The sequence below is a fragment of the Phyllopteryx taeniolatus genome, chromosome 12 (genome assembly GCF_024500385.1).
Source record: "Phyllopteryx taeniolatus isolate TA_2022b chromosome 12, UOR_Ptae_1.2, whole genome shotgun sequence".
Lineage (NCBI taxonomy): Eukaryota > Metazoa > Chordata > Actinopteri > Syngnathiformes > Syngnathidae > Phyllopteryx > Phyllopteryx taeniolatus.
In genome coordinates this window covers 19,966,814-19,986,134 of record NC_084513.1, presented here as the reverse complement: position 1 = coordinate 19,986,134, position 19,321 = coordinate 19,966,814, and the positions used below count along the sequence as shown (strand labels likewise).

Sequence of the window (19,321 nt, the reverse complement as noted above, 5' to 3'; positions counted from 1 at the left end):
AAAGAGGACAAGTGGAGCAGAACGCTTCTCTCCAGTCTGACATGCATTGTCTGCTTTTCAATAACGGACGTGCCCATGTTGTCAATCACTCGGAATGATGGGGAGAGTAGAACCAATCCTCATCCTCATGGAGACCCTGGAAAACCTTTCCAGCATGGAGGTTCCACGTTTTCAATCTGTCAAGTGGCTTTGTATCAGCAAAGAAAAGTCACTGACAGCAGCCCAATTTAAAACAATTGCTTAATTTGCCTGGTACTAAAAGCGTCCGCTACTCATTATTCAGTTGTAAGGACGATGAAATCTCACATCGACTCACCGGGCTGAACGTTCGTCCATTCAGAGCGCACAGCGGCGGGGCGGCTCCAGTCCCCATCGGAGCCTCAGCATTGCTAGCAAGTACGCCCTTTAATCAGTAGTCGTCCGTTCCGCCCAGCCTTCGCATCGAAATGATATGCAGCACTGGGAGATGATTACCTCTTCACGGTCACTCTTATCTGTGACAATTAAAATGTCAAACACGTGGCGACCTGTCACTGGAAGGTCAGGCTAACTGCATGTTTGCCATCCGCTCCATTAGCCAGTGCTTTTGCGCGACTCGCGGTGGCATTTTAGTTTTTTTGTCAAAGGATTACGATTCAAACAACAGTGGAACATCCAAAGTCGACCGTAATCCTTTTTGAAACGCTGATTTTGTTTTTTTTTGTGTCCCCCTCTTTTTCAAAAGGAACAATTAGAATTGAACTAAATTCTATTCCAGGGTGAAACTGTCGCCTCTACAAACTTGTCTTTTCATTTATTGCCTGCATTTAGTCCACATAAAACAAAAAAAATCCAAATAAAGTGTAACAATACACATGTAAAGTTTATGCTTGAAATTCTTGAAACGCATCTAGCGATGTCACCACTGACTTTTAAGGTGATTTGTTATTGCCTAAAAGTTTTATTGAATTGGTTGTTGAAGGTCCCCTCAAAAGAGATTCGTTTTTTAGCAGATGATGTGACCATTTATTTAGATTCAAGCATAACAGTTCATTTGTCATCAAGACTCTGTTGATTGTGAGTTAGCAATTGGATCCAAAAGGGAATTTACGACATGGCTGCAACCAGCACAGGTGCTGTTGTTCTGAAGCTATACATGCATGTGACGCTAACTTATCAAGGCAGCGTTATTCGGCTGAAATCACCACTTGCAGCAAAACGTCAGTTCAGAGCATTCAGAGAGATTCTCCCATCCCATTTCAAATATATATACGTTTTCCTCAGCCGAAAAAAAATGCCCATCTGGTAGAACACGTTGTTTTTACCGTGAACATTCTCGCTGAACCTAATTAGATAAGAAGTCGAAAGAAAATGCAAGATTTTGGACTAAACACGTAGATGATAGGTTTAATATGACTTTATTTTAAATATTACACGAACAAGTAGCAGCAGAGGGGGAAAAAAATCACTTCAGTACACAAACGTTCCATATGTCGGAGACAATATGTTGAGGAGCTTCCTTTCTGCACTTCCATGATGGAGGTAGACTTTGTTGTTCCTCCTCCATGATGTAACATCAGATGATACTTCAGATTATAATCAAAGCACAAGTAAACACGTAAGGCCTTACAATTGCACAAAGATGCTTTCGGCATTTGTAGACAGTTGTCACAATAAAGCACACTTTTTACACTGTCACTCTGCTCCAGAAAAGACAACCGTCACATTCATTTCTGCTGTGTTACCATGATGCGATGTCAAGTCAAAGCCTGGAGCAAATTTGCCATTTGGTCCCAAACAACACTGACCCATATAAATACATGAGGGATTAGAGAAAATACTGATAGCGTACAATCAAGCGACGTTTAATGCAAGGGTGGCCTGGGAAGCGGGACAATTCAAGTGGACATAAGAGTGCCCTTGTACGCTTCTCTAACTCTTCAGTCTTCAATGTAGCCTTGGGCACCAACAAGCTGCTTGGAAACATGGCGCACTATCGGACCGAAACACTTCCTTTACGCAGCGTCACAAAACGACAGACTGCATTCATTTTTACATCACAAGAGAATTTCAACGTAAAGTGTCATCACTTTTAGAATATCAAAGACACAGATGAGCAGGAATGCACGTTGCTCGTACGTAAAAAAAAAAAAAAAATACAAATGTTAAAAGAAAGAAAAAGCCTCCGTGTTTTCATGTTGACATTTGCACTAATCTGAAATGCGCCTCGGAGATGGTGTGCATTTAAACAATGCCCTGATGCGCGACTCTCACAAGACACGGCGGTCTTAAAATCTTCGCTAGGATGGTCCGCCAAAGTATTACGACTCGGCACCCGAATTCAATGTTCTGGACATCGTTACGGTGGCCTCCGCTGACCGATATCGTCTGCACATCCAAGCTTGGATGATGAATTTAGTCATTCAAGCAGATGGCCATGCACAAAGATCTATGATTGCGGCGCGAAATCTGTCTGATAAGTCGTTTGTGGTGTGTTGTATGAAACACCTTTGATATAAAGCTTTTATTATTAATATTATTATTATTTCTCCTGATAAAACCACAATCTGACATACACGTTTTTTTCTTCAGACAGCAACAATAAATGCTTTATTTTCTTCTTGCACGGTTACAAAGATAAAGTGATGTATCATCAATATTTTATTTTACGGTATTTTAACTATCCTCCAATTACTGCGTTATTATTTACACAGGAAATATAAGCCTAAATAACATCTATTTTTGTCTTCTATTGCAAAACATTTTTTTCCTTTGTTCCAAGCACTATTACATTCAAACCAGAGGTGCTTGTTGAAATTGATTTTAAATGATAAGCCGAAAGGAATTCATTTTGGAATTTGTATTATTTGGCTTTTCGGTCAATTTGCCCAACCGAGGACCCCAGACCATAAATTTAAAAATCTTCCAGTGCACTAAGGTGGAATAATGTTTCAGGTATTTTTTTTTTTCTCCACAGATATCAATATTAAAACCCGGTCCAGACTGCAAACTTAATTTCACGGCTGTGCTGGAGCTCACAACAACCGATCGTGCTCGCATTCGCACCTATGGACACTTTGGAGTCTTCAATTAACCATCCAAGCATTTTTGGGGGGGAATGTTGTCGACACAGCAAACCTGTCTCGTTATCATTTCCTGATTTCACTTTAGGTTGAATTTCGAAACGTTCAAACGCTCAGTATGAATTGCACCGGAAGGAAAATGAGTGGCACCTATCTGGAACAACAAATTTAATAAGCTGCTGTCAGTGTGAGTGGCAAAGTGGATGAGCCGAGGTGTGTGTCGACATCACGCAACTTTTGTGACACCGCCGGGAAATTATTCTCTCAAACCTCGCCGGGGTGCGGGGCTCCTTAAGTGTCACTCATAAACCCGGTCGATATTGCATTCCTATACTTTTCTTTTTGCCCAACAGTATTTAGACACACAATGGGTCTTAAATTTGAATGTGCTTATAAACTGTGATTCATTCAATAAGTGCTTGAAACTGCTAGCAACCACTATGGAGCCATCGGCATCTAGCAGCAGTAACAATGAAAGTCAAGTTCTTCCACAGATATCATTCTGGTAGAAGCTTGCGGGGACGTGGAGTCTCTGAGAAACGCCTGAACTTCGTTGCAACTAATTACACGATACCCCCGGTGCTGCTGTCAAATATTGAAGGCTGCTGCCGACTCGCTGTTTTTTTTTAAAAAAAACAAACAAAACTCATTAGAAGTTATAAATGATGGTGTTTGAATGCAGCATTTCATAATTCTATTACGAGATTGTTCCTAATGTGCCATTCCTAAAGCTACATTTCAGTCCTAATGGCATCTTTCAGTCCATACCACCATGACCAAACCAATTAACATGGCCAAAATTCAATACGTCACATCAATAATGTGATCATTAATTATTTGTAAAAGATTAAGAAAAATTGGGCCACGTTTATTTTTTTATCCTCAGTCCAAAGAAACACACACAAGAAAGAGACTTGTGTCCGATGTTGATTAGACTAGACTATTACAGTTAGGAATGGGCATCATAATCTACTAATTAATCGAGTATACTGTGGATTATGTGGAATCAATCGGGAGGAATTGAGTGCACTATTCGGAGGCCACCAGCAGAGGCGCTGTTGATTAATTTGAAGAAGTACAACATGATGTCATCATTGGGAAGTTGAGTTATAGATGCACGCTATGTCACAATTTCTACGGAAAGCATTACTATCGCTACAACACTGGAAAGGACACAGTGCCTACTACAGTGCCATTAAAATAAACACTTTTTAAAAAAGAGCACTTCGTTATTTTAATTATTCATTTCCCCCGCAGCCTATCAGGGATATCGTGATCACCCGTGAGATAATTTAGCAAGACTTTGAATATGGATTTTAAAAAACGCCCAAATCCCCGTGGTGTCAACGTCGCATGGCCGCGTGGTTAACGGTCAACCCGAATGACCGCGGCTCCTGACGTCACTCGCGCATACACATGACACGTAGCGCAGCAATATACATATACAGTTTCTGCAACTTTTCAATTTACATCAACACACCTCAAGTCGATAAGTACTTCCAAGATGTTGCACTGACAAGAACGATATTAACAAGCAGGCACTTTTTACAAAAGGCAGCCGAATTAGCGTTACTAACAATCAGGTCTATAAATAGGCGACAGAAACGTTTTTTTCTTCACTTAATGACCACTAAGTTGGAAAGTCTCATTATTTAACGGAGGGGTGTCCAAACTTTCTCTTCCAATGTTTGCGTACAAAAAAAATCAAAGGACGGAAGGGCCACGTTGACCTTCTTCACATTTATTTTCATTTACAGTAACACGCTAAAATCAATCCATCAGTGTAGGTAAAGATACGCTCAGCTATTGTATAGTGTTTTGTACACGGTATACATTATATGTATTTATTTATTTTTTTTTAATGAAAAAGCAAGGGTTTTTCAGGATTTTTGAAGTGGTCAGCAGCCCTGTATCCCAACAGAATCGAGCCACCCCTGGACTAAGCAGTGTCCACATTCAGAATCAAAACAAGAGCAAGCGAAAGTGGAGCTCACAATTGCGATCGACGCACTTTGCTGCTGCAGCTGAATTGTCTTGATTCATCGGGCATTATGAATGTTGGTACCGTTTTACGAGTTACTTGGCGTTTTTGTAAATTTACAGAAAACCAACGAGGTCAGATTATATATGTCACAGACTCCCCCCAAAAAAAAGGGACAGCGGCCCCCACGCCAAAGTTTGGACACCCCTGATTGAACACCTCAACCAGCAATTTGTATACTCCATTTTTGTGTGTTTCAATTGAGGTATGTACACTGTGAGTTTTACTATCCCTTTTTGATTCCCTCACAGTCATGGGTTTAAGCTTGTACGTTGCTACATTACGCCGACTGTTTTCACTTTGGGCTAAGCACAGCGGATGTTGTGTACCGCGTTGCCATAGTAACTGTCTCTTCCAGACAGGAGCTGCCTCCATCAGCCTCAGCAGGTTCCCATGGTGCTGACTGTCGTGTAACTGAACTTGCACACGGAGGGTCCCATGGCCGTGACGTCCTCCTCGTTGTCCCTCAGCCCGCGGCGCCGGCGTCGGCAACGGCCCGGGGCGGCGCAGCAGGCGAACGTAGCGAGCAGAGCCTTCCGGAAACGGGTGTTCATGAAGCAGTAGATGATGGGGTTGACGCAGGCGGAGGTGTAGCTCAGCAAATGAATGAAAGCAATGGGCGCGCCCGAGAGGGCTTTGTTGGCCGAAGCGTTGTCGAAAGCCCGCCACGTGTTGGCGCAGTACAGCGGCATCCAGCACAGAAAGAAGAGGACCACGATCACCACCAGCATGCGGATGACTCGCTTCTTGGCCTCGAGCTTGGCCTCCGACGTGTTGCTGCGCGGCCGGTCTGCTTTGGGCGTCTTGGCCGAGGCGGACCTGGCAGACATTTCCAGCGAGTAGGGACGCTGAACGTTGACGTAGCAGCCGTCGCCGTCGTCGCTGCCGCACGACGCTGTTGAAGTCAAGCCATTCTTCACGTCTGTATCGGAAAGCCAAGAAAGAGAATTCAACTAGCCGTCATCTTGTGAGGGATGTGAAAGTCAACCTTGCGGAATCTGGAAATTCCGTTCTTTGAGTCAGAGCGTCGCAAAAGTTCATGAGACCAAAGAAAAGACCTTTTTTTTTTTTTTTTTTTTATGTCTTTATGAATGTCTTCTCTGATGAAAAATAAACTCAAGATATTTATGGCCTCTTTATAAAATAGCACTGCGTAAACTCTCTGCTTTCTGCACTGTGTACATATGAATGCGTGTTATGTAAATATGCTAGTCAAAAAAGCAGCACAACAAAAGATCCAGCAATGGACAAAAAAAACGATTTGGTTTGCTTAGCCACTGTACTCTGGACATTTTCAGCGTAGCGTTTCACGTCGCTGACTTTCTTTCACCTGACTCAGAGCAGGATAAGGAGTACAGAAAATGGATGGTTGTACAGTCTGGTTTCAAGACTCAACGAGACACAGGTGGAGCGCAGAGCTGACGAGAAACAGGCAGGAGCAATAATCAGATGAGAGACGGAGAATAGAGACAAACATCACCAAAAGGGGGAATTAATCAAACAATTCAGCAGCACCACACCGGCGGAACTGTAAGCTGATAATTGACAGCCTGTCCTGTTTTCCCACAACACCGAGCAACAAGATTTTTATTCCGTGCTCGAAAACAAGCAGCCGTTATTGCATTTCTTTATCATAACACAATAATGCAAATGTTTGGAATGTCTCCATTCTTTCATTCTACAGTTGCCCTGGTTACCACCAAGGCTCCACAGTGCGAAAACATATTTGATTATGTTTGCCAGTGACTAAGACCACTAGACGAGACTAAATTGTGCACTGCCCCGCAGCACGGTGACTATTTTTTATTCATACCACAGTGACACATTTTTGATTGGTGACTGTGGAATGTCCAAAGTCTCTCACAACTTTAATCTGTGACTTTTGTTGTTGTTGGGTGCCATTGATAATAAAATCAAAAACCTGCATTTTTTGTTTTTGGAACGTGGGAATTGTAATGAACATAAAACCTGAAATAGTACTTACTGCACCATGGGAACAAAATGGATTTTTACCAAGCAGATGCTAATGTACACTAAATAGCATGTAGCTGAAAACAATAAAAGGCAGACTAGCATGAAAATGACCCGCAGAACATCAAAAACAAGGCTTGCAAAACGGGCAGATTTGAAATCAAATATGATTAAAAACATGCTGTAAAAATTTGGGAAAAATGAGGCAAGGGGATCCTGAAACGATTTTAGTTTAATGATCCAATATTCAATTCTCTGCGTGCACATGTGAATGATGCAAAAATGTTACTCAAGACATTGTTGTGCGGTTAAAGCTTTTAGGGCGTGTCCGTCTTTGGAGGCTCCACATTTACTTCCATATAAGTACACAGAACACACTTAATGGATTATTAAATTTGCCTCATGTTCCATTAATGTCCTATAAAATCTCCTGGGAACGTTTTATCCCTTTTATGGGATTTCCACTTTTTTGTAGTCATTTTTTAAATATGTGCTCATCTCTTTTTCAGACAACCTTTTTTTTTTTTTTTTCCCATGTGAGGCCAAGCAGATGGCGACGTCCATGCCGGCAGCTGCCAGCCAATCCCGTCCTCTCACATCCGCTTCTCGTCTACTTTCGATCCCAGACCCCCTTGTAAGTACACTGACAAGTTACATGTGGTACCTCATCACCCGCGGCGCATAACAGTGATTGATGTTGCTTCTCAAATCATTACGGTCACGATTGCGATCATCTCGACAAAAAAAAAAATCATGCGAGAGATTGCGGAACAAAATCGGATCCTATATAAAAGCATCCGGCTTTCCAAAGATAATTTTGCACAGCCACTGTCCCCGAGGTACTCGTGTAACAATGTGTGTATTATTTTGGTTGTAGGTCGCAATGGCGTCCAACTGACTAAAAATAACAAGATATTAAAAACACATCTGAAGGTTTGCAGCCGGTGCGTGATCTCTATCATCCCCCACACAATTGCCTCTATGTTTGCCGCTTTGTTTTCTTATTTTCATTATTATTTTTGTATACTCATTACTGTTTTGTTCCTATGCCCCAGGACGTAACCAGAATGATTATTTTTTTTGTAGAATATATTGGTTGTAGTAGTAATGCTTGGCTATGGTTTTGCAGCTTTTCTCAGCATCATACTGCTAGTTGGGACATGTTCAATCATTTGTTTGTCAGCCTAATGAGCGTGCGGGAAAATAACTTTGTATCGTATGTATTCAAGCGATTTGGCGTGTCCTCACCTGTAGAGTCTTTTTTGTGTCCCATCTCAAACTGGATCCCTCTGTAAAGCTCCCTGGAGATGAGGCCATAGGCCACACTCATCACCACGCCAGGAATGGCAAACAGCAAAAGCAGCAGCAAAACGTACCTGAAGACAATGCAATTTTTTTTTTTTGCAATGCAATTTTCACAAATACAGCGGCGCGAGGCGACGGCGCTGCACGCGGGTCCCCTCCGAACTGTTAGCAGCCAGCATGCATTCTACGGGAGGTGAGAATTGGATTGGATGTGACGCTGACTGATCTGTGAACGTGGATCATTTACGCTCCAGTCAACGAATACATTCGAGGCACCTCCAAACCATATTGATCAAAATGTTATCTGCTGCAAAGTGAAAGCCTGTTTTTTTTGGGGGGGGGGGGGGGGGGGGGGGCAAACAAAGCAATCCAAACAAAGACGGCAGTCAGACATGAAATAAGTACCCAGGTTCATTTTTCAATCACAGGACCTTCAGTTTAAAATTCTTGTGTTGCTTTTCTGTATTATGTGTACTTTTGGACTTTAAAATATTTTGCAGTCATTCTTGCCTTCTTGCTTTTATTCCTTTTATACTCACAAGCAAGATATATAACTACTATAATGAAGTTTTGATTGGTATTTACATACTACAAACTACTACTTCTATAATGCATATCATCTTTTGTGGTTACTTATTGACATTCGCGTACTTTCTCAAATATGAATGGTCTTACTAACACAATGCTGACGCTTACACTAACATACAAATGTATGTATTTACATATAATAGGAATCTTTTTTTTTTTACAATATGTATTTGTGTACATGCTTACTGTACATGCACATTTACTCACACAATACGTATCCTCTTGTTATGCAGTGGCTTACAAACATACATTCCTCGTTATGGTGCTCCTAAAATACTTTTTCTTACATTTCCGTGGTACTTACAGCTTAGAAACATTTCTTAAGCTGGCGCAACAAAGCGGTTTTGCGGGTTTTGCAGCCAGACTCACCAGGACTGCTCGGCCACGGCGTCGCGCCACTTGCGACGACACTGGTGGGCGGTGGTGTTGCCGGGGCTCGGAAAGGAGTCCAGATGACTGACCACCGGGTACGGGATCATGACGACGACTGCCATCAGCCACGTCGCGGCAATTACCCGGTAAGCGTGGGAACGGGTCTGCCAAACGCGGGACTTCAGGGGGTTACAGATGGCGCTGTAGCGCTCAATTGCTATGGCGACCAGGCTGAACGTGGAGATGCTGACCGATATACCTGTCGGAAGACAAAATCTTATAAGTCGTATCTGCAATCCAAAGGAGAACAAAAGCTGCGACGCGGCGGACATATGCGAGGCGGAGAGGATGCGTATCTGTGGAAGAGGAAATCACGTTGGCCTCAGACACTGATCCCATCTGCGTCGTCCCCCCCTGACAAGGCCTGACGGGAAATTACTCTTTACCTCTCTTATTCACGGATCTTCAAAATGCAAACTGCGAATGTTTGTTTGTGTGTGTGTGTGTGAGTCAGTCAGGTGAAGTGCGTTGTCAGACCTGACTCTCCCTCAGAAAATTCAAAAAGTTACAAATGCTTCAATGCAGTTCAGCTGCCGCCAACGGTTTTCTCGTGGGACGAGACTGACGAGGCCACTGCGTGACCTTAACGTGCTTTTTCTTGTGTGTTTTGTGTCATTTCCACGGCTCTCGCTAAGGAAACAGGGGTTTTTATCCAAGAATTAGGACATGTTTGCCATGTGTGACTGCGGCAAACAACTGAACTCCGAGGATCATTGGGACACACCAACACCTCCACCAGAGAAAATTGAGTTCATTTCTTAAACTATCAACTTCAAATAATTATTTTTGTCCCACTGTACTGAGTGTAAACTTACAGTTGTTTCACATTTTAGATGTGTGCGTTTTGTTTACGCTACAGTTTCCAAATAGGCATCCAAACTGGGAATGAGTGCAGCGTGTATAATATGGTTGTGTTTTTTTTTGAAATCATCTTTTCCTGTCTCTTCTCACCCATGAGGTAGGATACTATCTTGCACATGATGGCGCCAAAGATGAAGTCCTTGAGGATGCTGGGAATGAGCGTGAAGGGCATGCAGAAGACGGCCATCATTAGGTCGCTGATGGCCAGCGACAGCAGGAAGGTGTTGGTGACGGTGCGCATGCGCTTGTTGAGCGTCAGCACCACGATGATCAGCAGGTTCCCGAACACGCTCAGGAAGAAGATGAAGGAGTAGAGCAGGATCCTCAGCGTGTGGTCGTCATCTAAAACACACAAACGAACAAACGATCGTTTATTGACATGCACTTCTACTATGCGGTTGCAATTTCTGTTAACGGAAAGTGAAAATAAAACAAGTTTTTTTCAAAAAGTTGACTCGATCAACAAGGGTGTGGTGTTCGTTAAGATTGAGAGGTAATTACACCCTCATCGATTGATTCTCAGGTACTGATTTGTTCTCTCGAAATTGTTCCTCGTAGCAGCCATGCACGCAAACGCTGAATAATGGCACCATTTTGCAAATAATATGCGAAATGCACAGATGGCTTGCTTATCCGAAAGCATCCGGGTCCAGGTCAAGGTGTGAGAACACCTCAGCATGAGAAAATGTTGACTGCCTCCAGCTCACAGGAGTTGCTTTACAAAATACACGTTGAATGGTCAAACGTCACGACACAGAGTTTCAGAAATGTTCGTCATGAGGCTCCGTGATAGATTGAGTCGCTCGCTACTGCTCAACCGTCCCATCATGCTCCAGGATTTGCCTCTTTGACATTCACTTTCCATTTCTAATTCTCATCTAATGAGATCCAATAAAAGGACCGAATCAAAAATTCTGCCTATTAATAAGTGAAAGGGACGAACGGTCGGAAAGTGTGTTGCCGATCGTCCCCCCCCCCCCCCCCCCCCCCCCCCATTTTTCAGCAGTATGAAAAATGTGCAGGCAGGCGATTGGATAGAGAACATGTACCTTCATTAGGGTCTGTCTCCGCCATACTGAACAGAATATGCTGCCCGGGCTTCTGCCTAATCGAAGCCAATTAGCTTCCCTGCGTTGATAACTCTCTCAGCACATTTACATTCAAAGGTGGCTCAGGAAACTCTTAATTGCTCTTCTGCTCAAAGATGGTAGAATAAAGCACTTTTTTTCTTTTTTTTTATCTGCTGCATTCACTGGCATTCATTTTTCTTTTTTTCCTAAATATAATAACGGACGACAAGAGCAAGACTGTTTGCATCATAATGATGTTGGCGTGTAGCCCACGTTTGACTTTTATTCCCCAGATGAACAAGCTGCTGTTCAATTGAAGCACACAGTGCATGTGTTCATTCCGACCAGAATGTGTTCACTCGTGCCTGTGTGGTTTGTTTTTTGTTTTTTTTTTTGGGGGGGGGCAGCATTTGCCGAACATATAATAGCGTTACTGCGGTTCCAACACACTCAGTGTCTATTATTGTGGTTGTACTTTTTATTGGTGAATAACGGCACTGTCATACTGGGCTGAACAAGTTTCACCGAAATATTCCGAATATTTCCCTGTAATGCTTACTTATAAATGCATCAGATTGTCCACGTGCACGCCATTAAGTGGCACACGTGACGATCTCATATCGGTACTTTGATTGGGAATCACAATCTGCCCCGCAGCTTCAAATCTCAGGTCCGGTTCACCTGTGACCCTTGAGGACAAATACTAGAAAATATGGATTTATGGGACAATACTCTCAAGAATCCAATGTTTTCTGACTGACATCAAAGTGTCAAACCCATTCAAACGATACTGATATGCGATTGACTGGTGACCCCACCTCACAACACACACACGAGGATGAGCAGTAAACAAGACAAGCTCTTGAATTCTTTATTTCATTGTTTTTATTTACCAATGACCCGCCACTCAACTCCATCTACTTTTTTTTTTCAGAATCTAAACCGAGACTCATCGTCGGCAGAGGCTTTTATTAGACCCACCGTTAACTGGTGGCTCACTTCCTAATAGAGTTCATTGTCTGGCCATGAATATTTAACATTTAATCTGCTTTTCTCATTCAACAAATCTGACATTTTATGAACTGTGAATGATTTCCTCTCCCCGCCTTTCTAATATGTATGCGGCCCGACGCTTTCTATTCCGGTTGGCTCTCGTGTCACCGTTCCCATCGGGGAAAAGAATCCGCCCTTGCTGCTGTAAGGCCGAGGTATTGGTAAATGTCACCGCGAGTGTCTTATCCGCCGCTGTAAATGTCACCTCAGCTGTGTCACTAAGCTCAAGTGCAATCCACGACAGTTATTTCACAGAGGGTGCTGAAAACCTCTTCAAGAGGACAGACTGCTAAACAATGGCCCTTCTTGTTCTGTCTCTAATAGAAAACAACTTGTTACACTTGAGGCTCCAACACAAGAATATCCTGCCTTTACAAAGGTAATAAAGATCAGTTTTTATTCATTTAACATGTAAATATAGCTCGTCCCTGACGAGCTTGTGTGTCAGTCGCGATGTATCACTTCAACATAGTTCCTTGACATCAAATTACTCCACAGTCGGCCTATTAATTCTTGGCTTCTTGTGGCATCTTCAGGCGTCTCAGGAAAGAAAAAAAACACACAGAAAACAAAATGCAAATTGGTGAGTTTTTCAACGAATAGCTGGGGACAGATTCCACGAGGGGAAAAAAACAGGAATGGTAATTTTGTGAAAAGTGAGTGATGTGATGAATATGCGTGGGATTGCTGTACAGTTGCCATGAGGAAACGTAAACCTCCATCAAATCACACATACTGGACACACTCTCGAAACATTGCAACATGTTTTATTTGGAATTTTAAAAATTGTAAATAAGCGACACTATGCACTTTTCGTCATTAGAAACAATAGCTAATTATTATGCAAGACCTTAAGAAAGCAATACAAATGTATGATTATTGTGTAATAGTGGCGGCACGCTATTAATTCGACCATTTCTTACCGATTATCCTCATTTTAATCAAAAAAACCACATTTGACACTTTCAACTTTTAATGTTTTATCAAATATATTTTGCTAGATGAATAGAAATAACATGAACATTAACAACAAATCTCAATCAAAAGTGTGAACATGCAGACGTTGTTAGCCTAGCATTGCTAGCACCCTCCCTCTCGCTCGCCCTTAATGGGGCAGCGCACAAAGCAGAGCACGTTTCATACAAATCCAGTATTTCTAATAAATAAAAATTCTAACTGTAACAACAACCACTCGAAATGTAAACCGTTTTGTCCCTGGATGTCGTGTTGCGACTGGTCGCTGTCAACTCTCGTTTGCGTCACAACAAAAACATGCACAGGTGATACAGGAACTTGCGGTGTGAAAGTGAGTTTTTGTGCACGCCATTTGGCTCCCCCCGCCCTCATCGGCCAGGTAATGCCCTCCTGTTGATGCGTGATGAATTGCAATCAGCCCTCATCCTGGGTAGCTCATCAACATTTTCATTGACTCGCTAAACACCTTCTCACGCGTCTGCACGCAACAAGACAGCGATCCAGCCAAGGCAGTTCAATTGCTGTATGCATGACTGTCGGAGTGTGAAATGATGTTCATTGTGTCTGTTGGCTGTGTGCCTTCAAAGCACCTGCACCCTCCCCACCCGTTTTGTTCAAACGCAATATTTGGACTCTCGGGTTTGCTAAATACAGCGACCAAAATATTAGAAACAGCTCTCAGTACGATAAAGTACAGTACTTTTATACAACCAGCACATGTTGCCGCACAGTACAACATGACCCACTCAATTCCCTGATAAGAAAGGCGAGACATCTTTTCAAATGTGCTCCATGACCTCCTGTTGGTGATTGGATGCATGCCGCTCAGCTTTGACAGATCCGGAGATGAGGCACATGCGCCACAATAGCAATCTTGACTGCACCTCGCCTCGGTAAGCTCCGTAAATGCAGACCGCGTGTTTAACGGACCAAGACAAGAGGTTAATGGCGGTTGGTCGGCGGTACGTCATTTGAGGGGTGAGTGCGGGCGCGGTGTTGCCGGCCGGCAGCTGTGTTGGGTCTGATATTCTCTTGACTGCTCTTATGCGGGCACAGCCTGGTGCCGGACAGACAGCTGAGGTCTTTATTTCATGTTACATACGCACTGGATATACGCTAATATGAGGACCACCTCCACAATCAAGTGACAGCCATTAAAAGAGCTGTGTGACGCAAATGTATAGGCGATTCATCGATATGAGCATAGTCAATTTATCACAAAAGGTTGAACAAAATAAATGTTTAGCTTGCAAAGAGAATCGTGCGGAGGCCGATGCCTGAGCAGGCCATGAAGCACTCGCACTATTCAAAGCAATCCAATCCTGTCCAACTTGATTTGTTACACACTTCCAATGTACATTCATGACTGTATTGTCTTTGAACTGTATATATTCATGCTAAACAAAACAAAAGAAAAGCATAATGTGCCTTTTTACACAGTCATGGCAACAACAACAAAATACACGATTATATTATGATTATACGTGCAGTGCGCCAAAGTGCTGTGCAGAGCAATAAATAAATAACACAAAGGACAAAGAAGTTCACAAAGGTAGGTGCATAAATTACATTTAAAGACAGAAATGTCAGTCAGTGTGAGGAAAAAATCAACAACTCAGCATCTCGTTGGATGGCAAAGGCCGAAGAGAAGAGCTGCAATTGAAGGAGTGATTTTAAAAACAGGCAAAGAGGAGATGTGTCTCATGGGCTAAGGCGAGTTGTTCCACAATTTTGGAGCTGCAGCAGCAAAGGGAACGCTCCGCTCTGGGATTCGTTTTGGTCGCAGTCAAGAGCGGTTCACCAGCTGACCTGACAGAACGTTTGGGCTCGTATCGGTGAAGAAGCTCAGAGAGGCAACGCGGGCCGAGAGCATTTCATGATTTCAAAGCAAATCAAAAGAATTTGCAAGCTAAGACGTGCACCGGCCATTCGTAGCATCTGCAGGCGATTAATAGAAGACGCGCCGAGCCCATTCCAGAAGCGCAGCCGGGTCGCGACGATGGCACGGACTAATGTTTCAAAAGTGCTGCCGTGAAAGAATTCGCTTGACTTTGGCCGGCCGGCCTCAAGTGATACAGTTCAGATCCGAATCCAACTTGACGCTTAGATCTAACACGGCGTTCCCGGCCGGGCCACCAAAAACCATCAACTCTGTCCTGTTGTCATTTCAGAGCCAGCCGGGCCTTTATATCATCGCCATATTTGTAGTAGATGTAGTAGAACAATATCCATTACTCCATTTTTTTTTTAAGAGACACATAAATTTGCCTGTCGCCCATATGAAAACTGGAACGAAATTCCAGGTTTCCATATTAGGGAGCCAAGTGGAAGTAAACATAGTCATGGGAAAAGAAAAGGAGCTCTTAGAACTGAGCCCTGAATTAACTGGAAACTTGAACTCGCTCGTAGAGCTGAGATTGACAGGCGGCTTTTATAGAAGGCATTCGGCCCCTTGCACACCCTCAAATGAGACATTCTATAGGGAGCGGGAGCGAAAGGAACCCGTGTGACAGGCTTGAGAATGGCATCGGGAGATCGAAACAGCGTGACGCGCCGCTTAGAAAATGCATTGTCTTTGTCGACACCCCTCATGAAGATGACTTCATTCTGCGCAGTGACACGCTCACACACAAGCGCTTCGTCAGAAAACAATTAAGGGGGGCCAGTTAAAGAGGTGGAGCAAAATAGCGCCATTTGCTTGATGAAGGAGCAGCGATACGGGAGATGCGCCATTTTGTCTGTCTTGAGTCTCCGAGCAAACATGCATCACAAGACTTTGCTTTATGGCGTTTGGAAACCGATGGTCCTTATCGCCCATTTGATTTGACCCAAAAAGTCATCATCATCATAATAATAATAATAATACAACCACATACTGTAAGACGTATATTTAAGGACCTGTCAACATTGGCACTTATTCCATAGTTGTGGAATTAAAAACGATGTCTGCAGAAAACAAAATCCCTCGTTAGCCTTGTTTTCTGATGAAATGTTTGATTTTCAGCCAGATTTTGGCACGTCCAAATTTTGGACACTTCAGCCTGTCATGTCCCTCATTGATTACCTGTTCTTTGGTGTAATTTTTGCCTATATTGAAAGATGTTGCTTTTTAGACAATAACATTTGAAAACAGTGATGGTGAAAAATTTGGATAGGCTTGTTTTTTTTTTAAATATTGATCACGGAAATGTCTCCATCCTTGTTAGTTTGACCATTGCATCCTTTTTTTTCCATCCCTCGGGGAACCTGCAAGCTGAACTGACCCCTGATAAGAAAAAGGTGCAAAACCCCAGAATGCACGAGGCATGGTGACCATGTCACAGTCCAGATGTGAGGTCAGCTGATCCGCTAAATCCCCACTCAGCAGCCAGGTTTCATTTGCACTCTTAAGCCTCATGCCACTGCAGCGGCTACATTTAGGGCTGCAAAATAATGGCATTGCGTATCGCATCATATTGAATTATTTGAGACCGTGCGGGGCTACGGTTCTTCGGCATCTCACTCATATGCATTTTCAGCCCATTTTGGGGGGTGTTCAAGAACCCCTAAAATGAATCTCAGCACCCCTAAAATTTGAGAGATGATTTTTTTTTTTTTTTTTGATGTGAATGATTTGAACTGCGTATGGGATCAACTTTGCACATCGGCAGCAATTTCCTTTTGAAGGCGTGACGTCACAGTGGCGCGTTGTCTCTCTTGAAATGAAACCCGCAAAGTGTTGTCTCACCCTTTGGCCGAACGCCTCTGGGTGCGAGCGCCGCGGAGATGTTGCCGCAGCTCCGGTTGGACGCGTCCGCGCTCCCGTCCTGCGCCGCGAGAACGCGCGGCGCCCCCGCGCACTCTGCCGACGTGTCGTTTGGCGCGAACGAATCCATAATTCTTCGATCGACTCGCCACTTATTGGCAAAAAAAAAAAAAAAAAAAAAAAAAGTTATTTGCTCTCAAATTCCAACGTGCTACCGCGCGCACTTGCATCCATAACCGGAGATCTTTCCGAGTTGTTACATGAAGAAGAAGAAGTAGCTTTCTTTTGCAGCTGCTCGTCTCTCTGTGCACTGAAGAAAAAGAAAGGGAGAGCCTTGCAAACTGCTACGTTGTCACCAAGTCAGTCTCGCGCAGGGTGAGAAACGTTGGATACTTATAGAGTGAGGGAGTGAGAGAGAGACAGAGAGAGACAGAGAGAGAGAGAGAGAGAGAGAGAGGTAAAGGTCATAGTTTGGGTTCCATATATTTTGCAAAGGCATTCCAATAATGTATGTTTGTGCGTGCTCCAATGTATGTTTGTTTGATAGGCTGCCTCTCTGTGGCCACGGTCAGTAACTGCTCAGCCTTGGCAAGTGGGGGTTTAGTAGGTCTGCCCCGCAGTTCTGAGGTTCTGGGTTGGAATCCCCGCACCGGCTCTCCTGTGTGAAGTTTTCATCCTCTCCTGGCGTCCTCCCTCAGTCTAAAAACACGCGTGTTAAGGTTTATTGAAGACTTTGAAATTCAAGATGTCAAAAGTCAAGACTCGCAGGCCCATCGCTTTGATTAGAGGTGTAACAGTACACTGTTTCCGATTCAGACGATCCGATACGGAGGTGTAACCAGTGGCGGTCCGAGCTTGACTTGGATGACACCCTGTGCAACCCCCCCCCCCCCCCCCCCCCCCAGATTAGACCTTGTATTTGGTTTAAAATTCATAAACAAGCAAGAATACGGCAACAGCAAATAATAATTACAATTAAGGGAACCAACTGAGAATTCAAAACATATCTTTCATTGCACAAATGGAACAAATTGGAACCTTATTGCAATCATTTTGGCTTTGTTTCCCAGCATTCCTGCTTTTTTATGTAAAGGAGTGTATTATGAAATTATAATAAATATATATCTTAAAAAAAGAATAGTTGCTATCTGGCCTTCGTTGATGCAAAATCGACTATGATGTCCCCCCTGACTCCACTATTGCAGTTCTGCCCCCATCCTGCATCTCTCCACAAGGGGGCGCAAATTCCCCATACAAACGTGAATGATTGATTCACGTTTGACATAACGCAGTAGAAAACCATTTCACTTGTTTGTTTGTTTATTTTTTTTGGGGGGGGGGGGGGCACATGGGCAGCCCCAGCAAACCCACCCTGTGCAACTAAACATAATGTGCATGCCAAAAACTGCTGTCGGGCGTACCAAGTTCCCACGCAGAATACTACTTTCAAATTACTCATTTGGCATTGAAGTTATTCTGTTTGTTTTTTTGAATTCATGACAGTGAATAAGTTCTTGTATGACAGTTGACATTTTCAAAAGTTGTGACCCATCTTCCTCTTTTTTTTTTTTTTTTAAATGACTATAGTTGCTTTTATTCCTATTGTGTTCTACTCCAAAAGACTATGAAGACGTTTGGTGATGTAAGCATCCCTGGCAGCTGGGGGTCAACGACATGTCCACTTGCTTCAGTGTGTCCAGTTTCATCTGCAGGCTACCAACAAATGCGCATACTGGCCCTGACCTCGCTGAGGTTCTGCGCTGTTGTGATATAACAGCATTAATGTCACTGTGCTTCCTGCTTTGGGGATGCATGCTCAGGCAATCTTATTGACTGAACAAAAGTGTTTCATACCTTCATTATTGACATCTCGATTCTGCATTGAAATAGGTTCGATTTGCATCTTTTCTTTTTGTTGAGCGTTTGATCTTTGTGTGGGGATTTAGGATACAGTGGCGGCTCTGAAGTAAAACAATCTTCTCCTTTACGCTGGTTTGACGTGCAAGTTGTTCTCATTTCCAAACTATTTTTCCCGTAGGAAATAATTTCGGGTGAATTGATTTGTTTCTTTCAAACTGCCATTATCATAAAACATGAATTTACTGTGTGTCAGATGTTTTAAGTCACATTTTAACATGATTAACTGTATCTAAACTATATCGAGACGTTAACCACCTAACAATAAAAGTAGAATAAAGTAAAACTATTCATATGTTGC

At 43.1% G+C, this 19,321-nt stretch overlaps 1 protein-coding gene across 1 annotated transcript; it reads right to left on the bottom strand.

Annotated features, from left to right (window-relative positions):
- Positions 1–1,387: 1,387 nt before the first annotated feature.
- cckbrb (cholecystokinin B receptor b) lies at positions 1,388–17,457 on the bottom strand. Its single transcript, XM_061792970.1, has 5 exons — positions 17,086–17,457; positions 10,351–10,602; positions 9,337–9,598; positions 8,323–8,450; positions 1,388–6,025 (listed from the first exon to the last, which is right to left on the bottom strand). The coding sequence occupies exons 1-5, from the start codon at positions 17,231–17,233 to the stop codon at positions 5,484–5,486; spliced, it is 1,332 nt and encodes a 443-aa protein (XP_061648954.1). The 5' UTR covers positions 17,234–17,457; the 3' UTR covers positions 1,388–5,483.
- Positions 17,458–19,321: the final 1,864 nt, after the last annotated feature.